At 45.9% G+C, this 26,339-nt stretch overlaps 1 protein-coding gene across 2 annotated transcripts in view; it reads left to right on the forward strand.

Moving 5' to 3' along the window:
* Positions 1–26,339, forward strand: part of trrap (transformation/transcription domain-associated protein) — a 241,921-nt gene that overhangs the window by 117,592 nt on the left and 97,990 nt on the right. For both annotated transcript variants that reach the window (XM_072481554.1, XM_072481555.1), the window contains exons 40-46: positions 267–425; positions 1,892–2,017; positions 4,423–4,533; positions 7,061–7,207; positions 10,130–10,343; positions 11,120–11,245; positions 17,223–17,369. In XM_072481554.1, coding sequence (XP_072337655.1) covers positions 267–425; positions 1,892–2,017; positions 4,423–4,533; positions 7,061–7,207; positions 10,130–10,343; positions 11,120–11,245; positions 17,223–17,369 — 1,030 coding nt within the window. The remainder of the gene's footprint in view (positions 1–266; positions 426–1,891; positions 2,018–4,422; positions 4,534–7,060; positions 7,208–10,129; positions 10,344–11,119; positions 11,246–17,222; positions 17,370–26,339) is intronic.

The raw sequence follows: 26,339 nt of genomic DNA on the forward strand, positions 1-26,339 counted from the left end.
CGATTGGGGATGGGCAATAAATGCTGACAAAATGATGCCTTTGATCAGAAGGAAACACAATCGGATCTGAATGATATTTTCCAGAAGGTGCATAACGTGAATTGCAAAAATTCATATCGGGCCATCATTGAAGTGTCTCCAAGGTGTGTCACCTGTACGCAGGAATGTTGGGATCCTCTTCCTTCTCGTTTAGTGGCAGTTGCACATTAAATAAAGAAATATTTTGAATATCCTGTAATGCTATTGTGAATAATGTTTCTCTTTAGGTGTATTTCCCAGTGAGACATCACCTTGTGCAACACATGGTTAGTGCGATGCAGCGATTGGGCTTCACACCTAGTGTCACCATTGAACAGAGGAAGTTAGCTGTAGATCTGGCTGAAGTTGTCATTAAGTGGGAGCTGCAGAGAATCAAAGACCAGCAGGTAAAATATATTTGGCGCATAAATGTCCCATCTTTTAAAAGCACGACAATTAGACGCATGGAATTCAATTTCATTTTAAGTAAATTTTTAACATAATCTTGTCCCAGATTAAAGTAAGATTTTTGGTTTGTTTTCGATAGTTTGGATGTTTTTGGATATTTTTGCTTAATTTGAGCTGTGTAAATCTAGATTCCAAAAATGCAGTTTTGTTTCCTTCTCAACATGGATCGTTGCCAGAGAGTTGTTCATACTTCAAAGGATTCCTTGTTGAATTTGTGACGCAACTGAGAACAAGGAGGCTGACAGTTTTGGCAGTGAGCTGTTGAGATTTGTTTGAGATTGGCTGCTTTATTTCTGAGTTCCGATGTTCAGAATTGCGCGTTTATTTATATATCAATTCAATCAATGTTTTCGATGAAGTAGACTGCCAACATCTATTCAGATTACAGGTGGTCTTCACTCTGCGTGCTCAGGCACAGATTGGGACATTGTTTTTATTAGTTCCTTTTTTTAAATCCCTACCGGAATTTTATTTGATTTTGTAGGAGATCTTCTCCTGGGATTGAAATCTAGATTTGTTGCTGAATCTGTATCTCTGGTTTCATTTTTGATTTAACGGCACTCTTGGCACACTCTCCTCCCGAGTCCGAAGGTTATGGGTTTAAGGCCCACTCCCGAGACTTCAGCGCCAGCTCTAGACTGACACTAGTGCAGAATGAGAAAGTGCTTCATTGTTGGAGGTGCCATGTTTCAGATGAAACTTTAAACCAAGGTTTTGTCTACAGTGTTACGTAGAGACGAAAGGTCCCAAGGCACGGTCGGAAGAGCAGGAGAATTTTCACCCATGTCCTAACCAATGTTTATCCCTCAAACAACCAATTATCTGGTTATTTATCACATTACTGTTTGTGAAACCTTGTGTGCAAATTGGTTGCCATATTTCCTATGACCGTGACTACAATGCAAAAATACTTAATTTAAAGTCCATGACACATGAGCTGACAAAAGGTGCAATATAAATGGAAGTTATTCTGACTATGACTTGCACTTGGCATGTAGCCCGACAAACTATGAAGAAGAAAGTGCATGCAGGCGTGTACACACATGGGGTCCATTCATAGAGTGGTTGGTAACACTGAACCCCTGAACATACTGAGCTTCAGAAGTCTGGTGCTGTGTATACATTGGTTGCTTTACCACATTAAAGCCAAAATATAAATAAGTTAAATATGCAGCTCAGCTGACCACATGGGATCTAAAGGAAGAAAATAAATCAAAACTCTTTTTATTGGCTGCATCTAAATTGCTGAGATGAGATTTACATCTCGCATAAATCTTTTCTACTCTGGCTTCCTTTCGTATACGACAATGAAATGTGTGACTGTTGATTTTTTAAAAAGATATTGATATGCGAGTGTTGAATGCTTTCTCATTCCCGTCCCTGTATGCTGCTGGGAAAATTGTAGCCAGATTCTGATTCTGATGCGAATGGCAGTGGTGAGGGAACCAGTGCGACTAATGGCAACGTCAGGCGAGGTTTATCGGTGGATTCCGCTCAGGATGTCAAACGTTTTCGAACAAATGCTGGAACTGTGAGTACCGTCCAGGAATTGGGGGTGGGGTGGGCAGTGCAATTGTTTGCATTCATTTCTTCAATACTCTCTCTTCTCTAACCCCCTTCCTCTCTTTCTCCCACCAACCACCCACAGCACTGGCACTCTGGGCCAAATTGCATTAAAATCCATTTCACGCCATTAACCTGGCTTTGGAAATTATACACAGTCGGATGATGTATTTCCAGTAACACTGTTTAATTGCTGTAAATCAGGTGTCTGAGTCGCTAGATTAAAGCCTGTTTGTTACTTGGTGAGATATAACTATTTGAGTTTGTTAGTATGTTGTGGTTTATGTAGTGCAAAATAGCTATTAAAAGCAACGATGGTTGAAGTTCAAAGCAGATAATTAACTGCTTAACCGTGAGCAGTGTGTGTAGCTGTCGACGGGTTTTGCCGTCAATCTGTCATGTTTTCACATAATTGAACTATTATAAAAGTGGCAACACTTGATATTAATGTTTAGCATTTTGCTCACTGACAAGTTGATATTTAGCCGAACCTGCTCCATTTGATATTACCTTTCTTTGTTTTCAGCTAGCATAATTTGCCTACTGGATTCATTCTCCTGGACCTGTGTTATTAAAATGGTCCAGTCGTAGTAATGAAGTCATTGATTGAAAATATTCTCATTCAGTCAGTGACCGTCTTCGGAACTAAGCTGCAAAGATGCCCGTACTTAATTTTAATGTTAATTACTGGGGAAGATAAAACACTTTGTTGGCAAAACTGGAATTGCCATAAATCCAGAAATTTCCCCTGATTCAGTCACTAGCAACAGTAATCATCCTCGACATATTTGTATTTTATTCTTCCTGATGTCACTTTATTTTGATTTCAGTGAGAACGTGCATCCATTTTTTACTTGACGTTTTTGCTTTTGTTCTTTCTCTCCTGCCCCTCACCTCCTCCCTTCGTTCCTCTCCTGTTCTGGAGGTGGAGACTTTTACTAGGGTGCAATTAAATCCGATCTGAGAAAGAAAGATAAAGGATTGGAGAGAGGTTTAACGTGATTTCTCTCTCCACAGATGCAGTCAGGCCTACTGAGTTTTTCCACCATTTTCTGTTTTTATTTTACTTGGTGTATGATTTTGTAGTAATCCCAACTTTTTATTCTTGGCTGATGCAATAGGTTTTTTGTTGGCTGATTGCTTTGCATGCATCAATATGAGACGGATGCTAAAATATTTAACACAGTACGCCGAAAATACTCAACAGGTCTAGCAGCCTCTGTGGGAAGAGAAAGATGGTTTATGCTTCAGGTCTGTGACCTTTCATCAGAACCGGGCTAAACCATTTTAAAAAACAATCTGCAGGGACAGAAGAAAAAAGGTGGAATGTTTATTTGAAGCTCGGCGAATCTTTTCTTGCTTTCCTCATTGGAAAGTGGAGTTTAAACCCCATTTCAGCTGGAAGCGTCCAGTTTTTAAAATAAAACACGGAGTTGAAATCTGAGATGAATTTGCATGCTGTAACTACAGAATTGCTTCTTGCCAGCTGGATAATGTTTGAAGCTCTAGTCTTAACTTTCTTGTTGCTGGCGTTCAGGGAAAGTCTTAAAGCGAACTCCCATGAGATGAGAAAGGACCTAACTCTCTCTTTTTTTGTTAATATGGAAGTGCTCTTCCACTGAATCATAGAATGTACGGTGCAGAAGGAGGCCATTCGGCCCATCGAGTCTGCACCGGCCCTTGGAAAGAGCACCCTACCTAAACTCACACCTCCACCCTATCCCTGTAGCCCAGTAACCCCACCTAAACGTTTTGGACACTTAAGGGCAATTTAGCATGGCTAATCCGCCTGACCTGCACATCTTTGGACTGTGGGAGGAAACCCACGCAGACACGGGGAGAAAGTGCAAACTCCGCACAGACAGTGACCCAAGACGGGAATCGAACCTGGGACCCTGGAACTGTGAAGCAATTGTGCTAACCACTTGTGCTACCATGGAGACCTGCGACTATTTTTGGTTCTCAAGTAAATTTGTAATCTTCCAAATCCATCTACCGGTGGAGAGACCAAAGTGTGCTTCACGTTGGAAAATGGAGCCATGAAGTGGCTCAGTTCCCTCACATTTCTTCCCCCCCCAATGCATTTGAATGCACATTGGCCGAGAAATGTGCAAGGTTGTTAAAACCAGTTAGAATGTTCCTGCGGCAGAGGCATTTTTGGGAACTGGGTTCTGGCCCACGTTAACCTGATGTATGTTAACGCAACCGGGGAATCCGGCTTGCAATAAACATTTCAACTTTTGAAAAGTCGTTGTGGCACGCTGATTCGATTTTTGAATAAAACTGGTGCCGGATGGATTTGATCGCGGAGCAGTTAATCTTCTGTTTAGTTGCAAAGATAACCTCACTTAAGTGTTCTTTTTAAATTAACAGGTGTTTGGACGTAGCCAATCCTTAACTGGGGCGGATCACCTGCTTTCAAAACCCATTGATAAACAGCACACTGATACCGTAGTGAATTTCCTCATCAGAATAGCTTGTCAGGTAAAGGCCCCACTTCTTTGTCATGTTCTCTTTATAACTGCAGACAAACTTTAATGGAATCTAAGTATGATTTGAATTGTCAGCACTGATGCGGCATTTGTCTGTTCCATTATTGATTATACTAATTCTCTGCATCAGAAGGTTGAGGCTGCACACCAGTGACCTGCGCTCATGATCAAGGCTGACACTTCCAGTGCATTAGTAATGGAATGCTGCACTGTTGGCAGTGCAGTCTTTCGGATAGGATGTTAAGTGAAAGCCTATCTGCATTCAATGGACGTAAAAGATGTCATGGCATAATTTTGAAGATGAACAGGGGAGTTATTCCCGATGTCGACGGCTGTATTTATCCCCTAGTCACCATCACTAAAACATCACATGCCATCTTCACGTTTGTGGGATTTGCTGTTTGCAACAGTGACTACACTAAAGTACTTAATTGACTCTAAAACACTTGAGTACGATCTAAGGTCATGAAAGGCAATGTGAAAGACTTTATTTGTCATGGGCTCAAGTCACAGGCAGACATGTCAATGCAGCAGTGAGGGAGTACTGCACTGTTAGGCCTACCACTTTTTGAATAATGCATTGAACCACAGTTTGTCTCTGGCTGTTGCTGTGATTTAAGGAGGATTTGTCATTAGAAGAGCAACAAAACTTCCTCTTGGTCTTTTCCCCTCTTAATCAGAAAGCAGAGGGAAAAACAACATATCAGCTGCTCATTCATCCTAATCTGTTAGAGATCATGCTGTGAGCAAGATAATAGCAAGCACTGCACTTCAGAGTAATTCATTGTATATGTAGCATTTGTGAGAGTCATGATGGATGTTCAGTGCTTTGTTGATTAATCCCTTTCTTCTGTAGAAATGGGGGAAAATTCATGTTGTGATATCAGCTTGTCACTTACAATAACTTAATTATAGTCATTGCCTGATTTTAGTTCCAATTGCCCTCTGAAGGTATTCTTCTAGAAAATAGGTATAGCTCAATTGTTGTGCATTCTTGTCTTTAGGGCAAACTTGTCAAGTGACTTTCATTCATTCCTCTGCCTCTTGAGGATCTCCATTAATCTGACCCTTGGTTTCTTTCAATATGAGACAACCTGGAAACACTCATTTTGATCCGTTAGGTTTCATTGATCTTGATCCAAGTTTGCACCTTGTTCATAATTGTCAGTGGAAGTTCGACTTGTCCCAAACTCAATGTTTTCTGAACCCTTTTGCTGATATCTTGCTGGTGATTTGGCTGAAGCAAAATTTGTGACCAATTTTTTTTTTTCCCTTCTGATTTATTGATTGCTGTTGTGCTACCTCTTGATAGGAAATTTGAAACTATCTTGTGCTCTGCATAAAATCTGCTTCAAAACAAGGAAACTAAACATATGCTGATGTGGAGCTGAGCAACATTTTAAACAATGCAACCCCTCTTGTTCAGTTTTAACTTTCTTTGAACCCAGAAACATTTGGTTAACGTCTTGTTCAGAGAATACGCAAAGCTAGAAAAGGATACCCATTTAAAAGTAGCGCAAAGCCAGTGTGGTTGTCTTGCAAAGGCATCCTCTTTCCATCGCCCCATCCCACTGCTGAAGACGATTGCTACTTAATCAAAGTCCGATCCTTTTACAAAGATGTTAACATACTAATGGAACCTGTAATTACAAATATAAAAACAGCAAATGCACAGGTGGTTCATTGCTACAGGGTGTGCAGAGAGCATTGGTGAGCTAATATTTCTGGGACAAGACTCTAGCAGGTCTAAATTGAAAGGTAGGTGGGCTTCTTTATAGATAAAGGAACAAAGAGCTTACATTTATGGAGCGCAGTTTCACATATTTCAGAGGTGATACAAAGCACACGATGTAGAATGAATTAATTTGTGTAGTTCTTTTGGTTGGCAACACAGTAGCTATTTTGGTGGCAACAGTATGACCAGAACATCTGTTTTGACTGGTGTTGGTTGTGGAAAGAAAGTTGACTAAGACACAGAGAAACTCCCTGTTGTTGTGTGGATGGTGTCACAGGATTTGCAACATCTGGCAGCACAGATGTACAACATCTTGCCTCTAAACTGGTGCTCACCCTTCGTTCCCTGACGTGTATTATATGCTGAAATCGCAAGAGTGGAATTTGAAGCTGCAGCCTTGTGACTAGGAGGCGAAAGTGCTGATAACTAAGGCAACCTGACCAAACAAAACCAGAAGGGAGATCAAAGTTAACACGTGCATTTAAAAATAAATCTCCCACTATTAATATTTGAATTGATTTTTGTATGGGTATGCTTGAGAAAGCCTTGATACTCATCTTAGCAATGAAAAAACTGTAAACATTTTCTTATCCTTGTTTATTTTTATATTGGAAATGATTTTTTATACATATAATGATACACTTTTTTATATTTAAAGCGTTTGCACATGTGCGTGCCCACACTTACCACACTTGTGGCACAGTAATGAAGCAAAGATTTATATAGGTCCAATTACATTGTCAAGTGTGAGTCCACTGTATAATATGTGACAATTGAACCCCAGGTGAACGATTCCTCAAACACAGCGGGTTCGCCGGGGGAAATGTTGTCCAGGCGCTGTGTCAGTCTTCTGAAGATGGCGCTTCGTCCTGATATGTGGCCGAAAGCTGAGCTGAAGCTCCAGTGGTTTGACAAGTTGCTGATGACGGTGGTACGATTTTTCTTTTTCTCTTTCAAGTAGCTATCATTTTAAAGTACTGCGTTGCTCACTTGCTTAGTCAGTGTACCTTCCAGCTCTGACTCACGACAACGCGAGTAGACATTCAGGGAAACGCGAGGCTGACTGTGGGCTGATGTCTGACACATGGGGAGCTTAAATTCTGCAGCACACAAAGAAAATAGCTGAAGGTAAAACCTTCACTCGAGTGGATAAGAATATTAAACGTTACAAATATAGTAAACCCAGATTATTGACTCAAAGTCAACCAAGATGGGAGGACACAAATGAAATGGAAATGAGTGAAATGTAAGTTTAAAACGCATAACAAGAAAAACGCATAACAAGAAAAACTCATCTCTGATTGAGGTGTCAACAGAAGCACAAAAACTCGGATTATTCAAAGTGCATTTCGGTAGTGCAATGCGAGAGTCGATGGGTCTCGAGCCAAGTGATCTTTTCTCATCCCAGACTTTCCCCCCAGACTGATACGGGAAGAAAGGGTGTCAATGAACATTTGTCTTTTTTTGGAGTTGGGAATGGTGGGTAAGAGTGTCATTTTTCACTTTCACACAGAATCAGGTGTAGTCTGCAGGTTTTTACACGGCAGCAACATCGACAGGGCTGAAGTGTAAAAGATTAGGATTTATCAGCCTAATTTTTGCTTGGAGTCTCTGGAAAAATTAGCTTAAAAACCTCAATGCACCTTTCTGTTTAAAAAGAATAATTTAAAAATTCAGAATTTGCCCAAAATGTCAAATGGTGACTACTCTGAGGCCCAGTTCATCACTAACTTGTCAATAGTTGGGACGTGATTTCCCACACTGAGCTCTGCCGCTTTCTGTTCGCTTTATTTTAGCCCACTTTATTAGCTTCTCTCATTCTTTGGCCGAGTTGAAAAAAGCAACTGGAATTCCACCTTCTCCGGATACTGTCGCTGGAGCAGTTTGAGGGACTATGTGAGAGCAAGCAAGGTTAAATGACTCTGTCATGAATCGGGGGACACGAGTGTGAAGCAAGAGGACCAAAGGCACCATGAAACTAACTTTGTTACGCAGCGGCCAGGTTAAGATCCGTAATGCACAGCCTGAAAAAGCTGGTGGCGGTAGATTCAAAGCTGGTAGTGACTTTCAAAAGGGGATTGAATAAGCAGCTGAATTGCAGAGCATTGTGAAAGGGTTGAGTAGTGGGTACAGCCACATTACTCTTGCAGAGAGCCGAATCGGAATCAGTGGGCCGAATCATCTTTTGTGTTGTAACCATTTTATGTAATCAGTTACATTTTTCTCCCTTTTTTTCCCCCTTTTGGAAGCGTTGGTCTCCGTGCATTAAATAACATGGCACGGTGGGGTGGCACAGTGTTTAGCACTGCTGCCTCACAGCTCCAGGGTCCCAGGTTCAATTCCGGCCTTGGGTGACTGTCTGTGCAGAGTTTGCACTTTCCCTCCGTGTCTGCGTGGGTTTCCTCCGGGTGCTCCGGTTTCCTCCTGCAGTCCAAAGATGCGCAGGTTAGGTGGAATGGCCAGGATAAATTGCCCTTTAGTGTAGGTGGGGATTGCGGTACGGGGATAGGGTGGAGGTGTGGGCTTAAGTAGGGTGCTCTTTCCAAGTGCCGGTGCTGACTCGATGGCCCGGATGGCCTCCTTCTGCACTAAATTCTATGATTCTAGAGCTCGTTGAATGGAAATGGGTGCAATCCTGTCACTGCATGCTACAGTGTCACCTACCCTTGCTTATCCTAAACCAAGCAGGAAATTTTACACCTATACCAATGTGGCAGGCAAAAACACTGAACAGCAGTGGTATTTCCTGTGATATTCTGGTGTCCTAGAATGTGCGATACCATTAGGTCTTTGTGATACAAGTTGCAAGGTATTGGGTATTCACATTTCGCTAAGCAGTGCAAGACTTTCAACAGGGAAAAGTAATACAGCCTGTGAATTTACTGTAATTTTTATAATCCCAAACTTGCCTTTTTCATTCAGCAACTTTGAATTCAAGCATGAAGGAAGAGCAACATACAGCAAACTTTCAAAATGATTTCAGCCCAATTTGAAATTCAAAGTTTTGAATGCTTGAATGATTGCAGTAATTGAGAGGTGTGCTACTTGGTGCAAAAACCCATTTTAATGCAGAAATCTGTGCTTGCAACATAACTAAGATGAGAAAGCCTTTAATCTTGCTGGGCATTTGGTGCCTTATAATTAACATCCAAACGGGTATAATTACATATTTATTTCTCAAACAATTTGGGAGAAATCTGTTTGGAAAGCGAAACGGAGGCGATATCCAGAATTATCTGATAATTTAATTAGCATTTCTTAAGAAGTCCAATTTTGTGTTATATTTACCAAGTTTTCTTGCTGTCTGCTTTAGGAAGAATATGTTGGGTTTTACAGCAGCCTGTCCAAGCAGCAGGGCTCTGCAAGATTAGCCAAATTTTTCTTTCAGACCGTTTCCGTTTTCATAATCCCATTTGTTTCTAATAATGAAGCTGTGATGAGACTGATTACAATTAGTAGGTGAGAGAGAAAATCAAATAGCTTCCTGAAAAATCACCTGGTAGCTCAATAGGGGCTGTTTAGCACAGGGCTAAATCGCTGGCTTTGAAAGCAGACCAAGGCAGGCCAGCAGCACCGTTCAATTCCCGTACCAGCCTCCCCGAACAGGCGTCAGAATGTGGCGACTAGGGGCTTTTCACAGTAACTTCATTTGAAGCCTACTTGTGACAAGCGATTTTCATTTCAATAGGCAAATAAAAAGTGCATTGACCTACTTGGGTTTTGCAGTCTTATTATAATTGGTAATAACATAGTCCACATATATTTAACATTGTTTTCTCTTCAACCCTCTCCCTCCCCCCTGTTCTCCCTTCAACCCCCACCCTACCCACTATGATTTATTTGTCGTTTTTAGGAACAACCCAATCAGGCTAACATGGCGAACATCTGTACAGGGCTCGAGGTATTGAGTTTTCTCTTAACAGTGCTGCAGTCTTCCGCCATCCTCAGCAGCTTCAAGCCATTGCAGCGTGGAATAGCAGCATGCATGACCTGTGGCAACAACAAGGTCCTGAGAGCCGTGCACACTCTGCTTTCTCGTTTGATGAGCGTCTTCCCGACAGAACCGAGTAGGTTACACAGATGGAAAAGTACAATTTTTTATTTTTGAACACTTTATAAAAAAAAAAAAAAATCCTTTCACGGCATGTGGCCAGGCCAGCATTTATTGCCCAACTCTGATTGCCTTTGAGAAGGTGGTGGTGGGCTGCTTTCTTGAACCACTGCAGTCCGGGTGGTGTAGGTAGACCCACAGTGCTGGTAAGAGAGAGTTACAGGATTTTGACCCAGTGACAGTGAAGGAATGGCAATGTAGTTCTAAGTCAGGATAGTGTGTGGCTTGGAGGGGGACTTGCAGGTGGTGGCGTGCCCATGCATCTGCTGCCCTTGTCGTCCTAGGACCTAGGTGGTCGAGGTCATAGGTTTAGAAGGTCCCGTCGAAGGAACCTTGGTGAGTGGCTGCAGTGGATCTTGCGGATGGTACATACTGTTACTGTGCACCAGTGGTGGAAGGGGTGAATGGTGAAGGTGATTGATGGGGTGCCAATAGAGTGGGGGCAGCTTTGTCCTGGATGGTGTGTTGGAGCTGCACTCATCCAGGCAAGTGGAGAGTGTTCCATCACACTCCTGAATTGTGCCTTGTAGATGGTGGACAGGCTTTGGGGAATCAGGGAGCGAGTTATTTTCCGCAGGATTTGCACAGTAGCCAAAATATTTGTATAGCTGGTCCAGTTAAGTTTCAGCTCAATAGTAACCCCCAAGAGGTTGATAATGGGGGAATTCAGCTATGGCAATACCTCTGTAATGCTTCCGTGTTGTCAACATTGTACCCTTCACTTTTAAACAGGTACTTCCAGTGTGGCTTCTAAATATGAGGAATTGGAGTGTCTTTATGCTGCAGTTGGAAAAGTGATTTATGAAGGCCTCACAAATTATGAAAAAGCAACAAATGCCAATCCAAATCAGTTGTTTGGTAAGTCACTTCAAGAATTCAGCTGTCCTGGCCTGAGAAGCTGAGTAAATTGGGCCCAAACGCTCTGGAATTTAGGAGACTGAAAGGTGATCTTTTCTGAAGAGGCTTGACAGGATATGATGTTTCACCTCGAGAATCTAGAGAGATGGGGGGGAGCAGCCTCAGGATAAGAAGTTGATCATTTCGGACCGAGATGAAAAAAATATATATATTTTCGTTCTGAGGATTATGATTCTTTGGCAACCTCTGCCATAGACAGTGATGGGCACTTAATTGTCGCGTGCACCCGAGGCTGAGATAGATCAACACATTCTGCTCTCAGAGAATCGAGGGATATGGGGAGTGGGCAGGAAAATTGAGTTGAGGGAGAAGATTATGGTACAGCTGCCTCGAGAGATTGAACCGCCTACTCTTGCTCCTATTTCTCACATTCTTAGTTTAATGCTGGGAAAGGATCTTTCGTAAAAAGAGCCACAGCAGCAGAACATTACAAAACAACATTGATCGATTCTGTAAATGGGCAAAACTATGGCAAATGGATTTCAATGTAGGGAAATGTGAGGCCATCCACTTTGGATTCAAATAGGATGGAACAGGGATTTTCCAAATAGTGTGAAGAGACTTGTGGTATATAGGTCATTAAAATGTGATTTTAAAAAGGTAAATGGAATACTGGCCTTTATATCTAGAGGACTAGAATACAAGTCGGTAGAAGTCATGCTTGAACTGTGCAAAGCCCTGGTTATAATACATCCCAGGAGAACTCTTAAGCACTTCTGGGCATACACCTTGGAGAAGGGCATACCGGCATTGATCTTTGGAGGGAGTGCAACGTAGATTTATCAGAATGATGCCTGGACTCGAAGGGTTAAATAACATGGAGAGATTACACAGCTTACAGTTGGATTTCCTCAAATTTGGAATGATCCATAGAAGTTCCAGCTCCGAAGGAGGCCATTCAGCCTATCTTGTCCATGCCAGCCCGAGGAGAGACAGGTGCCCGTTCCAATCCCACTTGCTGCACTCAGTCCATAGCTCTGTAGCTTGCAACATTTAAGGTGCAAATCCAGGTAAGAGATGAGTAGATTACATTTTTTTTTTAAAGATTCGAAGAGTTTGGCAGGGTAGATCACGGGAAACAATTTCTGCTGGGGCATAGTGTCGAACGTTAGAGCCAGACCTATCTGGAGTAAAATTAGGAAACACTTTACACACAAAGATGGTAGAAGATTGGAGCTCTTCTGCAAATGGCAGCTGATGTTAGATCAGTGATTAAATTTAAAACTCTTTTTTGTAAGCAAAATTAATCAGCAAAAGCCAATCATTTTCTCATGGACCAGGCTTGAAGGGCTTCTTAAAGCCAATAAAATGCTTTTTAAAAAAAAGTTTTGAGTACCCAATTACTTTTTTTCTCCCAATTAAGGGGCAATTTAGCGTGGCCAATCCACCTAGCTTGCACATCTTTTGGGTTGTGGGGGGCGAAACCCACGCAAATACGGGGAGAATGTGCAAACTCCGCACGGACAGTGACCCAGAGCCGGGATCGAACCTGGGACCTTGGCTGACTTAAATCTGATTGGCTGTAGGATCTGTCAGCTACTCGCAAACAATGCCGTGCCCAGGAGGTTGTGTATTATACTTTAAAGACCCTGTGAATGCAATCGCAATGCAATGTGAAATCATTGCAAACCTCACACAGAACAAATAGTAATTGCGTGCCTCTGCAGTAAGAGCTGCAAATCAGTAACAAACTACAGGAGATGTTACAAGAAGCAGCATCGTGACCATGATTATTCCTCCAGGCGAGCATCACCTTGATTCATTCTTCAGCCATTATCTGTCGAATGAACAGGTTCAGGACCTTTTTGCTCGGACAACTTCCATACCTACCATTAGTTATTTCAATCATTTCTTTTGTGCATGTCGCAGTTTCTGCTCATCCCCAATCTGTTTCTTATGTAAAAGCTTCTCAACTCATTTAAAAAAAAAATTTAGAGTACCCAATTATTATTTTTTCCAATTAAGGGGCAATTTAGCGCGGCCAATCCACCTAACCTGCACATTTTTGGGTTGTGGGGGTGAAACCCATGCAGACACGGGGTAAATGTGCAAACTCCACACGGACAGTAACCCAGGGCCGGGATTCGAACCCGAGTCCTCAGCGCCATAGCACCAGTGCTAACCACTGCGCCACAATGCCGCCCTTCTCAACTCTTTTTAATCTCCACTTTGCCCTCGTCCTACTCTTTGACTCTCTTCCTGTTTTTACAATAGATTCTCTCTTCCCCCCCCCACCCCACCCCAAGTTATCCAATCGGAATCATAATGCTGTAATTTGACCTGGGTATAAAACCCTTTAACCCCGCCCTTGATATTTGGTGTCTGATTGAAATGAACCATCTAGACACATTAAGTTGTTATAGAATTGTAATACAACAGTAACTGATTTGCTTCTAAGACTCCTGTGTCAATCAATATTCGCCCAGCCAGCACTTTGAAATATTTCTGTTGTGCTGATGATTTTGTAAATTCCTCACAATCTGCCATTGAATTGGTTCTGTCAGTAAAGCAGGTGTGAAATTGCACAGCCGGTCACAACGAGTTCTCCTCTAAATGGCAAATGTCCTTCATCATGCAACTCAGTGATCAGTACCGGCAGATGTAATTGTGGTTTAGGAATTGGCAATTTGCCACTTGTCAGCTTGTCAAATAGGAGTCTCCCAAGTATACCACTTAACATGGCCCGTGGTGTCCAAACTTTTGAGAGGTTTTGGAACCCAGGCATGTACCAGTCGTGGAACGTGCAATGTGCAAAGGCCATTAACCTGTAAAAGTTAACAAATGAACGCAGCTGATCGATTCAGGTTTAACCCGCAGGTCGATCCTTTCACAGTGCATTTAGCACATTTCTGGTGGGAGGCAAGAGCACCAGAGTGTTTAACATGAAATGCTTTCTAACTATAATGTGTTATGTTTCAACTCAGCGCCATCTTGATCTTTGTTTGACATTGGGGGCGCAATAGATTTAGAACAAAATAGAATCCGGGAGCGCGCATTGTGAAAGCTTTTTGTTCTTGGGACATGGTGTGGGTGCACTTACTGCTTATCCTGCGTCACCTTGGGAAGATGATGAGTCATTCAAGTGGGATAGAACAGAGGTCTCAAATGGTCCAGACTGAGGGTATTGGGGTGGCAAGTTCCCTTTGTGAAGGTCACTGCTGTGACTTTTTAAAAAATGGTTTTTATGCCAATCAGCAGCATTTGTGGTCATTCTTTTTCTAATTCTGTAAATGACCAGATTAGTTGAATTCCGTTTCACAGCTTGCCATGGAATGTGAGCACTTTACCTCCGGGTTGTTTGTCGAACACCGTAGCCATTGCACTATTACATTCTCAGATGGCCGAGTAAATAAAGGCACCGGAAAGGTGATTCCTGCCCTGTGCAGAGTTGGTTAATCCAAATCTATTTGTTTTTGGCAAGCTACCAATCCTTAAAATCAATTGGCCCTACATGAAGAAGAGCAAGGAATTCTCTGGGCTGCCTGACCAACATTCGTCCAAAAAAATAAAACTGTGCACTTGCCGTTCATCTCATCCCTATTAGTAGGATCATGTTGTGCTGTGGCATCACACTGTCTACCTCCAGGGAGCAGTACTGCGCTGAAAGCACTTTGTTCATGTGTAGCGTTCTTCAGATATTTAAAAGTGTGATGAGTGGCTCTGCAGGTTCTGCCTGCTCAACTCAAAAGATTAAATCTGCGACTTTTCCGGCCCGTTCGCCACGGGCGCAAATTCCGGAATGGCTGCAAATTCTTGCGAGAGGCCAAAAACTGGATTTGCACTCCCGAGAACTCTGAACGTGATGTTCCTGGGCCCTCCCCACTGATGTATTCAGGAGCGTGAACCTGACGATCATAAATTTGAATTTGTTTCAATCTGCTTAAATGATTCAACCCCTTTGCTTCTGAGGATGTCGCTCACTCACCCACTAGTGTGAGGTCAAAAAGGGAAACCAGTCGTGATGACCACGCTGGGGGCTTGTTGGTGGGTAACGTCCCCGGGTGGTGAGGAACGTGGCAGGGCACTGCCCCCTGGCAGGGCCAGGTTGGCCCGGCCTCCAGGGAACCCCAATGGGGGGGTGGGGGGGGCGCTGATGTAGCCCCGATGCCAGCAATGGGAGGGATGGCGGAGGAGGGAATGAAGCACCCATGCCGGTGGCTATCCAATCAGTTGCCTCGCCTTGTTCTCTTTCCATAGCTCTGCAGATTTTCCTCTCCAACTCTATGTTCAATTCCCTTTTGAAAGTTACTATTGAATTTGCTTCCACAATCCTTTTAGGCTACACTTTCTAGATCATAACTCACTGCATACAATATTTTGAGAGCTCTCCCAATTAGTCCCACCACTGCTGCCTTTCTCCCCACTGCTCTGCAGATTTTCCCTCCAGTATTTGTACATTTTAAAAAAAATCTTGTTCAATCTGCATCCACTGACCTTTCCAGGCAGTGCATTTCAGATAATTCACTCCATTTTAAAATAAAGTATTCTCATCTTTCCACTGGCATTTGTGCCGGTTCCCTTTGTTATGGGCCAGTGCTTGGAGAACCCCAAAGTGTATCATGGAGTTCACCTGACCCACAACTTTTAATAGATTGTGGTATGGGGAGCACACGGCCCACTCTACAGGTGTGGTACAGCAGAAATGGAAAAGTATTTTTTAAAGCAAAACTATGTTTATTCTATGAACTCAAGTTAACCTTTTTAAAACATACAGTGAACATCTTAGCAACCATTAATTCAAATACAACCCCCAAAGAATACAACACTGAATAATCCTTAATAACTTCCCAAACAACATCCAGAAGACAAAAGAAACACCTTTTAACAGAAGCACATCAGGTTTACATTCACTACTGAAAACATTTATAATTCTGAATTCACCAAATGATCAAGAGATAGTCTTTTCATGGCAGAGAGATCAACAGTACACCTACTTTGTCTGGCTTCAGCTCCAACACTGAAAAAAAACGAAACCAAAAAAACAGACACACCCAAGTTGTTCTCAAAGCGAAACTAAAAAGCAGAGCCAGAGCTCGGCTCCACCCACTCTCTGACATCACTGCAGTAACATGTTCAGGGGCTGTTTAGCGCAAGGCTAAATCGCTGGCTTTGAAAGCAGACCAAGGCAGGCCAGCAGCACGGTTCAATTCCTGTAACAGCCTCCCCGAACAGGCGCCGGAATGTGGCGACTAGGGGCTTTTCACAGTAACTTCATTGAAGCCTACTTGTGACAATAAGCGATTTTCATTTCATTTCATGAGCAAACAGACATTTCTTAAAGTGACATTCTCATGACACCTTTTAATCTGTGTCCTCTGATTACCAACCCTTCCGACAGTGAAAACGGTTTCTCCCAACCTGCTTTATCAAAAATGCCTCTTTCAAATCGCTTCTCCTCGAAGGAGAATAATTCCAAAATCTCCAACTTGAGCTCTGTGACACCTGGTGCCAACCTGTTAAGTCCCTCTGCACCGTTTAATAATATTTATTATTGTCACAAGTAGGCTTACATTAACACTGCAATGAAGTTACTGTGAAAAGCCCCTAGTCTCCACACTCTTGACGCCTGTTCAGGTACACAGAGGGAGAATTCAGAATATCCAATTCACCTAACAGCACGTCTTTCGGGACTTGTGGGAGGAAACCGGAGCACCCGGAGTAAACCCATGCAGACACTGGGAGAACGTGCAGACTCCGCACAGTGACCCAAACGAGAATCGAACCTGGGACCCGGGCACTCTGAAGCAGCAGTGCTAACCACTGTGCTACCGTGCTGCCCATGAAGACTTTGGCATCCTTTCTAAAGTTTGATTCCCAGCCATGAGCACAATACTCCCAACTGAAACATAATCAGTGTTTTCTGAAGGTCTGGCACAATTTCTTTGCTTACTGTACAAGCTTCCCTTTTGATCTTCAGGCACCCTGATGATCCTGAAGTCCGCTTGCAGCAACAACCCCAGCTACATTGACCGTCTCATTTCTGTCTTCATGCGGTCCCTACAAAAGATGGTGAGAGATCATCTAAACCCACAGGCGACCCCAGGGGCATCTGAAACCACTACAGGTAATGGCATTGCTTTTATTATTGTTTCATGCAATGAGGTTGGAAAGGAAATCTTAAAGTTATTTTGTTGTGATGATGTCGCAATAAAACAATTCATTGCTTCAAAGAATGAGGGAGAGTGTCATTCTGCTTCTGAACAGACAACAGTCTAGTGCCTCTAAATTTGATCTGTAGGCCAATGCAATCTTTGTACAGTGGTATGAATATTTGAGAAAGATGGAGGGAAATGATTATAAACTTTTCATATTTCACAGTGTCTTGCATAATGTTTTCGATAATGGTCAGTAGACGATGAGTTTTATGTTGAAACGGTGTTCTGCCCATGAATGCTTTGGAAATGTTCATCATTGGTCTGCAAGCAGTAAAATAGATCTCAACCAGCACTTCGCACATTTTCATAATTTGAGTTCAGGCCTTTATATTTCTGGTGTCAAGTTGATATCAGTTTAGTAAAAGGTACCTGGTGTGTTTGTTGCTCGAGTTCCCAGAATAATTTTAACTTCTCTTCAGCGTTCACTACACAAAGATGTCGCGGGACACTGGGATGGGGACTGGTTAGAAAGCGGACCGGGGCCCCGGGCGGGGCAAGCGGACCGGGGCCCTGGGCGGGGGGTGGTGAATGGAGGAGAGTTCGCTTCTGCGAGCAGCTTAGCCGGAGAGTGTCTTGAAGAAATTTATAGAAAGGATGAAGGTGCTGAGGGGTGGTAGGTTGACTAAAGGAGGAACCACTGGTTGTGGAGCTGGGAGATTAAAAATGATCCGGTGCCTCGGCACCAGAGGCTCAATTTGGGGATCAAGGAAGTTGAGCAATTAAATATTGACTGGAGCTTGACCTGTTCCCTTTCAACATTTGCCATGGATACTACCAGAGGCAGCATTGCAGGCTTGGTTTAACATCTCATCTAAAAGATAACTCCTCCCAGTGCAGCACTCTTCATTCTGGTCTGGACATTGAAGTGCTCAATTCCAGGGTGAGACTTGAATCCACAACTTTCTGACTTATGACAGTCGTGCAATCCCACTGAGCCATTTTGACTCTACTGCTGCCTTCCTGGTAGTGTTCGGCTAATGAAGCTGCCGAGGCAGAGGCCTTGTGCTCCCAATTGCTAATCATAGAATCATAGAATCATAGAAGTTTACAGCATGGAAACAGGCCCTTCGGCCCAACCAGTCCATGCCGCCCAGTTTTTTACCATTAAGCTAGTCCCAGTTGCCCACACTTGGCCCATAACCCTCTATACCCATCTTACCCATGTAATGCAGAGGGGGTAGATGTTGGGCAAGAACAAGATTGACAACAAATGTGATGACTTCTTTCGCCCACCAAATGAACCTGCCAATACTGACTGAGCTAATTGATGGAGAATGACCATTTTGGTGAAGTGCTTTCAGGTGGCTGCCCTCTGGAGCAGTAACCTAACATGAAGTAGTGCCTTTAAAGAGAGGGAAGAAACTTAAGGGCGGAGAGCAACATGAAAGAAGGGTGAAGATCAATTTGTAACAGTATGTTACAGGATGAACTGGCCAATGAGGAGTTAATGTTTGTAAAGATTATAGATGAATGCCATTTAGCTGCCTTATCAGTTCTGGGGCAAGGTACTTAAAATTAAAAGTTTCAAACGTGTTTGCGAGTGGATTAATGTACCTGAAGCATACTCCAGTAATATATCAGCCCTGAGTGTTAATTAAATCGTGGTTATTGCAGAGGCAGTCTATCATGTTGTAAAGGGAGTAAAATATCAACATGCTTTCAAATCTAGGTTTAATAATTGACAGTGCACTTTACAAAACACGTCACCTCGAACAAAACACATCACCTCGATGCCTCTCCTTCCACCTCACCACAGTTGAGAGACACCAAGCCCCAAGCGTTCAGCCTCCCAGTTTCAGGCGCTGAGCCACTGTCTGCTGGTGTATTTGAAATTGGGAGAGAAACAGATGCAAGTCGGAACCTTTTATTTTGGCACGATGTTGCTGTAGTTGTAGACTCTCTTCTGTAGTAATTAAAGTGAATGCTCCAGTTAAGTCTTATACTCTGCAAAGGCATATTGCTGTGAATTATTAATATCTGTGAATTCGAGGATGGGTCGTGGATGATGCATGTTGTTTCTGAAAATAAAGGCATGTTGTTTCTGAAAATAAAGGAATGCAAAAGAGCCACAAATGAAGCAATTTTTCTTTTTGTGTTGATACAAAGGCTGAAGAAATTACAGCTCTCTTGTGTGCTGCACTACTATAGCAGAACAAATAATGATCTGCAACAGCAATCTGTCACAAAGAAGTGCGAGAGGAATGATGTAAATTCTTAATTATCACAGTAGAAGGGTCGTTTTGTTAGAAGCAAGTAGACTAGTGAAGTGAGCATCATTTTTTGCCTGGAGTCTGCGCAGGGAAACGAGGACAAAGATGGCAATGTTAATCATTTTTTGCCTACATTTTGCTAAGTAATTGGGGGATGATATAAGGTCAGGCATTCCCAGTTTAGTGGTTGCAGGCAATTTTGTACATTCAAATCATATAAAATTAATAACATTTTTAATGCTCATTATTGAGGCTTTGCACTTGGCATTTCAGTCCTAAAACCAAACCTTGATGCATGCAGGCAATCTCAAAATAGTTCAACTGAAGCTTGATGAATGGTCTTTTCTCATTCTTGGCCCTTGTCGCCCTGGTTTCATTATCAAGCCCAGCCAGCTGGGATGAAGTCTGCCTGTCTGCCAATAAGCACATTGGCCGTCATTGTATCATGCTGTAACTTCAGGGCGGCATGCGGCGCAGTGGCTAGCACTCGGACTGCGGCGCTGAGGACCCGGGTTCGAATCCCAGCTGTGGGCCACTGTCCGTGTGGAGTTTGCACATTCTCCCCATGTCTGTGTGGGTTTTGCCCCCACAACCCAAAGATGTGCAGGGTAGGTGGATTGGCCGCACTAAATTGCCACTTAATTGGGGAAAAAAAAATAAGTGGGTACTCTAAAATTAAAAAAAAAAAAACATGCTGTAACTCCTGGGGCTCAATGAGGCCAAGGGAGGGGGCGTGGGTACTCAAAGTGCTGGGTAGGACTCATGATTTTGTGGACAAGGTGTTAGACGTGGCTCAGTGAGTCGCACTCTCATCTTTGAATCAGAAGGTTGTAGGTTCAAGCCCCACTACAATACAGAAATCAAGGTCGACGCCGCAGTGAAGTATTGAAGGAGTGCTGCACTTCTAGAGGTGTCCACTTTTTTGGTTGAGGTGTTAAACCATCCCCTCAGGTGAATGTAAAAGATCTCATGGCACTAAGGAAGAGCTGGGGAGTTATTCCCAATGTCCCTCAATCGACAAAATTAGATTATCTGGTTATTGTCAAATTGCTGTTTGTGGGAGCTTGCTGTGCACAAATTGATTGCAGTGTTTCCTAAATTACAACAGTGACTACTCTTCAAAAAACAATTCATTGGCTGTAAAGTGCTTTGGGACATTTGGTGGTTGTGAAAGGCGCTATAGAAATGCTTGACTTGCAGCTATTTGCATTGATCTTTGATTCAATTTTGTAGATATTTGGGATTTTTATTAAGCTGCACAATTATAATCCCAATAAATACTCCAGGCAATGTTTTACATTTAGTGCTCCCGATTTTTTTAAACTTGCATTTTGGTGATTGGCTTCAGATTTAAAATGTTATTGATGAGAACTTTAAAAAAAAAATAAAATTCATGATGTTTGGAATTGTGTTGTGCTAATAGTGAAAATAATTTTTAATATTTCAAACTACTTTAGTCGTTTGCAAATCATACATCATAATGAAGTTTATTGATGCGAAAGGCTCAAGAGAGTGGATCATAGCAAACAAAACCTTTTCCCATTAAGACGCAGGGTGATGATCCCATTATGAGGAATTTCAGTAATTGACTTGGCATGTTTGAAGGATAGCTCCTTGTACGTGCTGCCCTTCTGCATCCAAAAAAAAAGCAATTATATTTAGCTGTTAATCTGTGTTTCTTGGCCAAAAGTGGGAAAATATCTAAACAAGGAATTTAATCTATGGAGTGCTAATTTGTTCTCTGCTTCATTATCATATGTTGTAATTATCAAAGCAGCCCCAACCTTGAAGCAACTGATATACAACCTTGTCGCCATGTTTTAATGTCAGCACATTTTGCCCCCACGTTGTCCCTCAGAAGGAGGATCATAGAATACCTACAGTGCAAAGGGAGGCCATTCGGCTCATTGAGTCTGCACCGACACCCTCTGAAAGAGTACCTTACCTAGCATCCGGCCCCCATCCTGTCCCAGTAACCCTACCTAACCTTTTTGGCCACTTAAGAGGCAACACTGCATTTTGCTGGCAGACCTTTTATGTATCTCGCCTTCACTTTGTCTCACCATCAATGACCATGGCGCAAACCATCAAGAGGATTTTCCTCGCTGGGGCTCGCTGCCTCTTGACTTCCTTCTCCTACTGTTAAGATCTTCCTTAAAACCCACCTCATTGACCAAGCTGCGGCTCTTTAATACTCCTCTTTCTGGGGAGTCCACCTTTGTCTAAATATGTCTCTATTACCATTAAAAGACGCTGAACTAAATTGTAAAGTGCACAACAGAGCACTGCCTTCACATCAAATTGGACTTATCTGTCTTTGTGAGATGATTTCATTACAACAGTGAGTTCATTTTAAAAGTACTTCAATGGCCATAAAGTGCTTTGGGAGACCTGGTGAGTTAGAAAGGTGCTATGTAATTGCAAGATCGTTTTTTAAAACCTCTTGCACTTTGGCTCCTGCCATTTTGCCTTAATGCGCACTCTTATACGCATCATTTTAATGTTTATATGAAGAGATAAGATTGAGGGGCCTGGCTAGTGTGTATAAGAAGGATCCATTTCCATTTTCAGGGAGGCCCATAACAAGGAATATATTTAACATAGTTAGTTAAAAGGATTCAAGGTGAACAAATAGCTAACTTTTTCATCCGCAGTATGGTGGGGGTGCGGAATTCATAGCCTGACAGGGTGGTGGAAGCAGAAACCTTCGTCACATTTAGGGGGCGGGAGGGGGGTGGGGGGGGGGGGAAGACTTGGATTTGCATTTAGGGTGATGACCAAGAACTGGGAGGTGAGATTAGGCTTCTTTTGTCCAACATCGAAATGATGGACTGAATAGCCTACTTCTGTGCTGTAATTGTTTCCAGGGGCAGGATTCTCCGACACGCCCCCCCCCCCCCCCCGGCGTAAATCCCACCCAGTCGCTCCGCGATATTCTCCGGCCCCCCCCAAAATCCCGTCGGCGTGAATCGTGCCGCTCGCCTCGGAGAATGTCGAGGACCGGCGCGCCACAAAGTGCCCCGGGGCCTCCCCAATTCTCCGGGCCGGATGGGCCGAAGTCCCGCCAACGTGACCATGGGTCACGCCGACGTAAGTCAAACCACCTATTTAACGGCATCAACCAGTCGTGCTGGTTGACGCCGGCCAGCGCGGAGGTAGGGGTCGGTGTGGGGCGGCCGCCGGAGAAGTGACGGCATGGCCGCAGGTGGTGGTGGGGGGTCGCAGGAGCCGTTGGAGTGTGCGTGCTGGGGGCGGGAGGGAGGGTAGGGGGGTAGGGGGGGGGAGGCGGGGGAGGGGGGTAGGGGGGGGAGGCGGGGGAGAGGGGTAGGGGGGGGAGGCGGGGGGTAGGGGGGGGAGGCGGGGGAGAGGGGTAGGGGGTGGGGGGGGTGGCGGGGGAGAGGGGTAGGGGGGGGGAAGCGGAGGAGAGGGGTTGGGGAGGGTGTGTGCCGGGGGTTGGGGAGGAGAGTGGGGGGGGCGGGCGGCGGAGGAGAGGGTGAGTGGAGGGGGGGGGGGGGGGGAAGGAGAGGGGTATGGGTAATGATGACATGTCTATCCCCCTACCCCCATCTCCTGCTGGCCGTTATGATTGTTCATCACCCAGCGATGATGCGGGAGCCCACTTCTACATGTTACCCTGGGGGAGCTGGAGCAGGAGCATGCCAGGGAGGCGGCGGAGACTGCCGCAGAGGAGCCTGAGGCAGGTGGTAGCCGCCCAGACTGGAGGGCCGTCCGCATGACAGGACGAGGAGGAAGAGGATGAGGTGGTGATGGTGTCATGGCAACTGAGACGCCCGATGAGGCTCCGTGTGTACCGGCCCCGCTCGTCGTATCAGGACCTGATGGACCGGGCATGCAGGGGGGGAACTCCGGATGAGCCGGGAAACATCACCCATATCTGCCACCTGATGGCACACCTGGCACCGTGTGGCACTGGGGGAGGACACCCTCTCCCCGTGGCGGTCCAGGTTACGGTGACCCTAAACCTTTATGCCACATGGGCCATTCCAGGCGGTGAGTGGGGACCTGTCCGGCATCTCACAGGCGTTGGTGCACCGGTGCATCTGTGCAGTGACGGACACCCTTTATGCCATTGCAGACCGCTTCATCCAGTTCACTGTGGACCGGGCCAGCCAAGATGCCCAGGCAGCGGGCTTCGCTGCCGTGACCAGGGTGCCCATGATCCAGGGGGCGATCGATGGGATGCACGTCGTCGTGCGGCCACCTGCGGATAACAGGGCCGTGTTCACGAATAGGAAGGGGACCTATTCCATGAATGTGCAGGTGGTCTGTGACCACCTCGTGAGGGTCCTGATGACGCCTATACGGCGACCACAGACTGACGCGGAGAACCGCTACAACGATGCCCATGCAGCGATCAGGGGTGTGATAGAGAGGTGCTTTGGGCTGCCAAAGATGCGCTTCAGGTGCCTGGACCGCTCTGGAGGGGCCCTCCAGTACCCGTCAGACAGGGTCGGCTGCATCGTTGTGGTCTGCTGCGTTCTGCACAACATAGCCCAGCAGAGGGGCGATGTGCTGCAGGCAGAAGAGGGGGAAGGGGAGGAGCAGCAAGACGAGGCGCAGACCTGCCTAGATGAGGAGGATGGGGGCAATGGTCAGGATAGATGGGCTGGACCTGGATGGGAGGCAGCCCACCGTTACCGGCTGGGCCAGCGGGCACGGGACAGGCTGATAGCCGCCTGGTTCACGGGCTAGGGGGGCTTGGGAATCGCCGAGTATGGGCACAGACTGCACACCATAGCACCAGCCTACCACCCTCACCCCACCCACCCAACACCAACCACCCTCACCCCTCCATTGCACATCCACCTGCGGCACAACAGGCCGGGCTCTCACGGTCACCTGTGGCAGCAGGTCTATTCGAGGCCATGGAGGATGATGACAACCCGCTCTGCGATGAGCTCTGGGCTCTACATCGTTGGACAATATCTGACCCATGGCCACAGTACCACCTTCACCCGGACAGTCCCTGCATGTGACCATTACACTGCAGCGCACAATCCCGTTGTCTGCCCAGGGCGAGGGAGACCCTGGGGGGGGTGCACACTCACCTGAGGCCGCCGTTCGATCATCCCTCACACACACACTGGCGTTCACCTCACACCACACCCCCGCACGCATCGGACAGAGCACAAAGGCAGCTTCTGTAGGTGTGAAAGTAATTTTAATAACAAACCGTTCATACACATGCCCTGGCCCCAGAACTAATCTGTGCCCTGCACCCATGCCAACTTAGCCAGTGTCTAATTTTTTTTACCGTACGGGCCCTATGACTACGTCTAGATGGTTCCCCAGACGGTGGAGCAGAACTGGAGGTGGACTCCTGTGATTCCTGCCCTGTGACTAGGGACCCCTTTGGTGGCCGTTTCCAGGAGCGGCCAGGCTGCGGCTCGGGCGACTGGGATGGCGAGCTGCCAGCCTGTCCTGCCCGTTGCCCACCAGATGTACCTGGGACAGAAGGGGGGGCTGGTCCGAGGTGTCGCGGTGTTCCGAGACCTTCCCTACAGAGGGACCCGGAATGGGCCCCAGCACCACCTCCTCCTCCCTCGGGGTGCCCAATGGCCCCCGGGCCTCTACATGGATCGGGGATGCAAACGGACCGAGCTCCCAACGTCCCCCCCGACACCTGGCGCTGCCAGTCCTGGAGGCCCGCCCTGGTATCAACAAGGGTCTGCAAGTTTGTGGCCAAGGAGCTCTGGGAGATGGCCATCCCTGTCTGTCTGGGCGACGCCAGCCAGCACCTGGGCAATGGCGCCGATGCCCTCAGTGATGGCCTGCAGAGACTGGGCCATTGCCTGCTGAGACTGGGCCACGGCGTTGAGCGCCTCTGCGATCTGCTGCTGGCTCTGGCTCATAGCTGCCTGTGAGAGGGCAGCCATGTCCTGGGCCACGGACGCCGCCTGCACGGAAAGCCCCACACCTTTCATACTGCGACCCATGTCTGACACTGTCGCACCCATTACCTCCACCGCGGGCGCCACCCGTGCGGTGTCAGCCTGGGTGGCACGCATGACCGGCACCACTATCTGCTCCTGCATGCGAGTGGTCTCCTCCACCTTCGTCTGCAGCTGCCGCAAGCCGGCCGTCACCCCCCTTCGGTCGTCCCTTGGTCCGTGCCTGCGGCGGGTCTATGGGTGGGTGTGGTATCTCCAGGAACCCGGGACAAATCTGGGCGGCAGGTGGTTGCCTGCGCAGGGCTGCCCTCTGACCGCCCGGCCCCTCGGCTGCTCCTACCTCCACCTGCTATACTGAGACGGCTGTGATGTGCGCACCAGTTGGTGTCCCAGATGCCTCATTGCTAAAATGCCCAACTGAGGGGAGTGTCCCTGCGATGGTGGAGGGTGTAGGAAATAGCAGTAGTGTAATGGCGTGCTCCTCATCCGACCCGAAGTCCGGGGTTCCCTGGAGTGGTGATTCCGGTCCATCCGTCCCCTGTGTGTGGGCGTCCTGCGTGTTAGGGTGCCCTGCGGGGCCCCCTGCCCTGCGCCGGCTGCCTGTTGCTGTGGCTGCCCCCCTTGTCGCTCGGTGTGGCCCGCCGGCGTCGCCGCACTCGCACTAGATGTGGGCAGCGTCCGCCTGGTGCACCGGGTCTGTCCCTGGCTCATGGCCGCCCTGGAATGTCCTGGGGGCGGCGTCCGCCTGGTGCTCCGG

The sequence above is a fragment of the Scyliorhinus torazame genome, chromosome 17, assembly GCF_047496885.1.
Source record: "Scyliorhinus torazame isolate Kashiwa2021f chromosome 17, sScyTor2.1, whole genome shotgun sequence".
NCBI classification, from domain to species: Eukaryota; Metazoa; Chordata; class Chondrichthyes; order Carcharhiniformes; family Scyliorhinidae; genus Scyliorhinus; species Scyliorhinus torazame.